This window comes from Henckelia pumila, unplaced genomic scaffold (genome assembly GCF_033568475.1).
Source record: "Henckelia pumila isolate YLH828 unplaced genomic scaffold, ASM3356847v2 CTG_461:::fragment_3, whole genome shotgun sequence".
In the NCBI taxonomy this organism is placed as follows: domain Eukaryota; kingdom Viridiplantae; phylum Streptophyta; class Magnoliopsida; order Lamiales; family Gesneriaceae; genus Henckelia; species Henckelia pumila.
The window spans coordinates 9,094,337-9,101,577 of NW_027331831.1; the positions used below are offsets into that span (position 1 = coordinate 9,094,337).

The 7,241-nt window shown below is 29.8% G+C and overlaps 1 protein-coding gene across 1 annotated transcript; it reads left to right on the forward strand.

Moving 5' to 3' along the window:
* Positions 1-5,660: 5,660 nt before the first annotated feature.
* On the forward strand, positions 5,661-6,997 carry LOC140872333 (ethylene-responsive transcription factor ESR2-like). The gene has a single exon (XM_073275155.1). The coding sequence runs from the start codon at positions 5,749-5,751 to the stop codon at positions 6,895-6,897; it is 1,149 nt and encodes a 382-aa protein (XP_073131256.1). The 5' UTR covers positions 5,661-5,748; the 3' UTR covers positions 6,898-6,997.
* The last annotated feature ends 244 nt before the right edge of the window (positions 6,998-7,241 follow it).

Consider the following 7,241-nt stretch of genomic DNA (forward strand, 5'->3'; position numbering starts at 1 on the left):
TAATAATAATAATAATAATAATAATAATATTATTATTATTATTATTATTATTATTAAGAAGAAGAAGTAGTAGAAGAACAACTGTAATAATTACATTTTAATTATTTAAAAAAAGTGATTAATATGATTTTTTTTAAAAAAAGAAATGAGATTATTATCTGTAGCAGTGTACGAAGAAATCCGTAAACTGGAAAAAGCTGGTAAAAAATTGTCCATTGATTTTACAGCTTTCAGAATCTGACAGTATCTTCCCCTTGTCGTTAAAATCTAGTTGAGAACTTTATTGTTCCCTCCTGCCTATGCCTATTTCCTTCCCCTACATCTAAATGCATCATTAATTTACTCTCCAATTTTTTATTTATTTATTTATTATTTATTTATTATTTATTTATTTATTTATTTATTATTATTATTACTATATAATTATTATTATTATTATTATTATTATTATTATTATTATTATTATTATTATTATTATTATTATTATTATTATTGTCTTACCTTAATACAAAAACTGCCGTTTCAATGATCAATTCTATGTTATCCACACACACACACACACATTATTTTTATTCAATTAATTACGATATATTACTAAATATTTCTTTTGAGAAAGATATATCACTGATTATTGTATATCCAAACACACACACATTATTTTTATTCTATTAATTACGATATATTACTAAATATTTCTTTTGAGGAAGATATATCACTGATTATAAGCACAATCACGATTTAATTTATATTGAAATTAAATTTAAACCAAACAAATAAACAATTGTATTTGAGTTTTTTCTCTCCATCTTTTTTCTTGAAAAAATTGAAATTTAGGAATTATGAGTTTGGTTTATATATACTACGGCTTCAATAAACAGGTAACTTTGGCTGATTTAATTTTTTATATATAAAAATATAAATAAAGTTCAAATCATAATCTCATTTCATTTCATTTCTAATAGAAAATAAAATAATTATTGTAAGAAGTTGTGATATATTATTAAAATTTGTAATAATTGTTGCTATTAATTTGATTTACTCATCAACCCTTCAATATAATTTAATATTTTTAATAAAAAATTATTACGTTATCCATGCACTCCAGGTTAAAAAATTGTCATCTATAATTCTCTGGCCAAATAATTAAACATCAACTAAATTGCGAATGATACGTAAGAACACATGGATAATAAATTATTACAGTTCATTATTCAATAATTTCCCCAAACATTTCTGTCAGTGACATTAGTGCTGATAACTAAATGCTGAATAATTTCCCATTACTCCAACCCTGAATTTAGACGTAATTTGATACTCTCTCTTTTTTCCTTGTATATATAATTTATATATATAATTTTCATTTTAATTAACTTTAATAAAAGAATGAAGAAAAGATACCTTCTCACTCCTGAAAATTATAATTTTCGTGTTATCTCTTGGATTTTGACTACTTCAAGAAATCACATATATATATGATGATTGTTTTTTATTACTTGATTAAAAGATAACGAATTTTTTTTAAAAAAAAATAATATTATGAAACATTAAAGTTTATCCATTATATCTAACACAGCTTTAAATTATGTAGGTAGTAATAAGGTTTTGTCTTTTTGCAAATATATTTGTTTAATTTTAAAATTGTAAGCGGTTCCGTTCCCACCATCACATGGACATTAAGGTGTTTTAATGCAGAATTAGTGGATTATTTATAATACGATATTGTATTTTTTGAGTTTGGGGAAGAGATTTTTGTTATATTAATTGAGCCTCGAACTGAGACATTTAAGATTTTGATTTCACATTAGCCACAAGTCATCGGCGGAATACAATATTGCAACAACATTTATTAACTACTCCAAAAACTAAATGAAGGCCACTATAACTATAAATACGTCTAGTAATTATTCATCAGCCTACTTCACTTCGTAAGTAAAAATTATAGAAATTTCATGTTTTTTTTTTCTTCTGGAAAGAAATTTCATGTTTTTTAAGCAAATTATCTGGCAATCTCCATCGAAATCGTAAATGTATTTCAAATCTACCACATCTAATATTCAATTAAAGAAGGGTGTATTTGAAATTCATAGAACACAAATTCATCCAAACAAATTTAAAACTTAAAATACAAATAAATAAATTTTGCTAATTCAAAATATGTGTACCATCGACCAATGATGCACTCTATGATTTTCTGACTAGCATGCCTCAGGTAACTCCATGCTCTAAGCTGGATTAGTCCATAATTTGTGCAACTAATCAATTTTTTTTTTGACGTAGCAACTAATCATTTCGAACAATGCAAGTTTATATATAATTTCTCAATTTCACATGTATTAATTCATTTGATCGTATTAACCCTGAAGCCATTTTACACTGTTTAGTTGAAACTGGTTGGCCAAAATATATTACGAGTGGGTGAAACTTATTTGTGAGTGTGAGTTAATAAATAATAGAAAGTTTTAAAAAATAAAGATGTGGTTGTCCGAGTTGATAGAGCAGGTAAACTTTTAATAGATACTCAAGAATTCAATTATCCCTATTAATACTTGATCAAACGAGCATATCACATAAGGTTAGTTTGTTTAGTGTTACATTAGTTAAGAAGTTTACTCATTGCTAATTGACAAATTACGGTTGCAGGCTTCCAAATAAAAAAAATAAAATACGAAGCACACAAATTAAATAATAAACTTGTGGAAATAATTGACAAGAAGAAAAACAAATTTCCAAACACAAATTTCTGAGAAAAAAGGTGCAACTTTTAGTATCCGGACACAGAAACCTAAATCAGTCCCTTGAACGAATGATTTGTCCTCTAGAGCTTGCGAGAAAACTTCTCAAAAGAAAATTACTTGCTACAAAAATAAAATAAAATAAAATGCAAAAGGTAGAAAGAAAATTACTTGCTACAAAAATAAAATAAAATAAAATGCCAAGGTAGAAAATACAAAAACTTCCAAAAACCTTTTTTTTTTTTTTTTGTTAATAAAGAAATCGGAGAGTACACGAAATGAGAGAGACAAAATCTGAGCGCCGCCAGTGTAATCATTCAGAACAAAGGATAAAAGGTGACTTCCTTGAAACTAGTAAACAAAGTCGCACTTCTAATCTTTTCTTGCCCGAAAATCGTGATTCTGTTATCATGTTCGATTTTGACATCTTGATCATGACACTTTTTTTTTTTAATTTACTTATTTACATATTATAAATAAATAATATACAAATCGATACGCCAAAACCAAGTGGAGGAAAATATAAAGTTCATTTTCCTCTTATTATTATATAAATACAATATTATACTAAAATTTGATAAACGTGCATGATTTTTTCTCATAATATATCCAAAGTAACTCCATTTGAATTGGTATAGATCAAGTTAGAAACCATGGGATTATACAAGAAAAACACATATATAGTTTCGAATCATGTATGACAAAATCACAATTTTTGTTTTCTAATTAAAATTTTAAAATTTTTTGTTTAAAAAAAAATAAGTGATTATTCCGTGAGGACTGAGGTACGTGATCAATTTGTTTTTTTTTTAAGAAATAAACGTAGGAAAAATAATAATACAATGAACGACAACATTATAAATATAATTAATATATATGCAACTCACTTTTCTTGGAAATAGACGAAGCAATTGCTGTAAACCGCAGTAGCCATTAGAAGTCACACATGTCGATTAGTTTATGGAAAAAGAAAACTTGATGTAACATTTAACAATGACAATAATAATACCAATAATAATAATAAGTTATAAAGCGTTGTTATTTATTATGAGTTGATCCGAAATATAAATGGCTTTTCAGTTATCTTATCAACAAGATTGAGCCATGATATCACTTTGAAAAAATTGCCTCAGGCCATGTTTGGATCTTAGCTTTCAAGATATATATATAAGGGTAAATATTAATAAAATATTTTGATTTGTCTTATTAGGATGATCAAACCTTTTCCAGTACAAATTTCGAGCTACTTAACTCTGAAATTATGAAATGAATTAAATTTCGGTTTAAGAAATATATGCAACAAATTACGTTCGGTTATGTTTCTAAATTCTAATTAAAATTGGTGTTTTGTTTTGTGCCTAAATTTTTTATCAGTTAATTCTTAATTTACATAAAAAATATAATGTGGGGTTAAAAGAACTGAACGAATGAAAGTTTGAACCCAAACATAGAAGTATTGGAGAATATGAGGGTCAGTTAAGGAATGAAAAAAGCAGTATTTATCTACTCCGTATGGCTCAGAACACGAGGCACAGATGTATAAATTATTAAATAATATGGTTGTTGAAATTTAATTATTTCATAATTAGAGAATGTTGCCTCGATAAAAGATAGAATAATTGGATTGGAACGACAATTAAATCATTGCCATTGGATGGAGGGAGTAAAATTACGTGTAACAATGTCCGTTATTCAATTTTCTCAAAGGGGAAATCATTTTTTATTACATTAACTTTATTAGTTTATTTTTCAGTATATTAAATTTTAATGTTTTGATATTTTGGTTTAATTTTTGTGTTTGACAAGTTGTCTTTTTTTTTTTCATCCAATGTCACATTGTCATTTTTTTTACGTTATGTCAATAATATGATTAAAATATCTTAAATTAAAAGGTTGTTTATCAAAATCAAAATTTGAAAAATCAGTGGATCAAAACAAAATGTTAAACAAAATAATGTCATTCTTTTTTTTCGTTTATATTATAAAGTAGAAATAATATATAATAATAGTTGACTAGTTTTGAAATTTTACTTTGACGAGAGATGCAGAAGTAATGTTTTCGGTATAATTTGAATATATGACGATGGTTTTGTATTTTGTATTTACGATTAAGATATTGTTGGTAATCGCTTCTAAAAAATATCTTTTTCCTTTTTCCTTTACAAAATTTATTTTTTTTTCCAACTATGTATAAAATATGCCCCTTGTGTCCTAAATGATTGAAGTGTAAAATTCATCTATTTTATTTGTTATTATTTCTATCACTATATTCTAAAGCAACTTTTACAATTTTAAATTTATTGAAATAAAATTTATGCACCTGAAATTTGTAAATATGTTCAATATTATGTGATAATTGCATATATTACCCTGTGAAATCATGATATTGCTGAAAACTTCTGTTCCTATTAACCCCTTATGTTTTGAAATTTTAAGCACAAATACCCCTAAAAAAACGTACAGACAAGGGGTTTTGTGCTCAAAATTTGAAAACATGGGTAGGTATGTGCTCAAGATTAAAAAAACACTGGGAGCTAATAGATCATTCTTTTTTCACAGGGCGTTTTTAGCAATATCGGTATTTCCATGAGTAGTATATGCAATTATCCCAAATATTATAGCAGATAATTGCTCATTTTTCCATTACAACAAATGTCCAATTTCCAAGTTTAAATCAGCCACCAAAAGAATTTGGAAAAGTTAAAAGGCGGAGGAATATATATTCCTAATATTAAATTGAGTTTTAATCTTATATATATTTCAAAATATTAAAATCGAAAAATTTGAATACCAAAAAAAGATAAATATTTAATATAATTTTTATGATTCAAATACGTTTTCAGTGGTCCTGCAATAATAACTAAGTCTATCTCCTCCTATAAATACAGCATTATTCCCCAAGCTTCTACACACGCTTGCAGGTGCGAACTCTCTTTCTACCAAACTTTCTAGCTAAATTTCACAGAAACATTCTTCTCCAAAGATTCTTTTGCTTCTCACATACTCTCTATCCGCCATGGAAGAAGCTTTGAGAAGACTCAACGGCTCCCTCGCCTCCGCAGACTCCGACATCCTCTTCCCCCCCACCACCTCCGCCGTCCCCAAGCGTTGCACTCCCAACAAGAGGTCCCTCAAAGACACCACCTCCGCCGCCGCCGTCTCCACCGGCACCACCATGAGGTACCGCGGCGTCCGTCGCCGCCCGTGGGGACGTTACGCGGCCGAGATAAGAGACCCTCTGTCGAAAGAGAGGCGGTGGCTCGGAACATTCGACACCGCGGAGGAGGCGGCGTGTGCTTATGACTGCGCCGCTCGGGCCATGCGAGGCGTGAAAGCGAGGACGAACTTTGTTTACCCCGCTTCTCCGACGCACCCGCCGGCGGCGGCGGCGGAGAACCTCCTCCCTTCGTTTCATTATCAGAAGTCTTTGTCTTCCATTAATTCTTTCGAAAACCCTAATCTTGATTTCGATGGATCTTCGTTTAAAGGAAGTAACTGCAACAACATGCTTCTGCTTCGTGACTATTTCAACTCATCTTACTCGAAATACTCCGACTATTCTTCTTCTTGTTTCAAATTGCCTCTGCAAGAACAGATGCCTTCGAATGCTTTCTTTGGATCACCTTGTAATCCCTTGATGAATCTGTCGTGTAATACGACTTCTCAAGCTACCTGCTTGAACACAACGATTGTATCTTCTTTAAACTCAGCCAAATTCGGTGTTCATGAAAATATCATCACCCCTGTTTCAGGTTTAACAAGCACGGATAATATTCAAGCTGATGCAGTGGACTTCTTCCCTTCCGAGAGGTCCGGTTCGGGCTTATTACAAGAAGTTCTTCACGGGTTTTTCCCGAAACCTAAGACGGTCGTCAAGGCCGAGCCGCCGCATATCGCTTGTAATGCATTTACTCCTCCGCCGATGGCGGCTGAAGTCCCCGCGAAATTCGAGTTTGCGGTCAAGAATTTTACAAACCCTCACGAGAATATTGATCATGACCTGCGAAATTTCTTCGATATCGAATCAAACCCTACTGTTTCTTTCGGCAATGATTTCCTCCAGTCTTCGAACATGCAGATGAATGGATCGAATGGGATTCTTGGAGACATTTTTCATTATCAGGAAGCTTTGAATTTGTTCGCAGCCAAAGTGCAGAATTCTTGATAGATCTTTTAATTTCTTCAGCCAAAATGGTATTATTTATTACTGTATTTAGGTTTTCCTATCAGGAGTTGGAAATGTTAGTTGGATTAAGCATTTTCGTCTCTCTCCCATCACGTATTATTATTATTACTTTGCTTCATGCATTTCTCTGTACTAATTAATCGTCTATTTTGTTTCTTTTTCGATATACTTTGTTTTACCTTTAATGCAGTTTGAATTAATATTTGATTATATAATTGTGTTAACCATGCAGTTGATATTTTATTGTAATTGTAATTTTCAAACGAGAAATGTTTTTTTTTAATACTTCATGAAATTAATTCTTAATCAAATTATCCACCATA

What these genes read in the sequence shown, in the direction of transcription:
- LOC140872333 (XM_073275155.1), top strand. Translation starts at nt 5,749, where the DNA reads ATGGAAGAAGCTTTGAGAAGACTCAACGGCTCCCTCGCCTCCGCAGAC.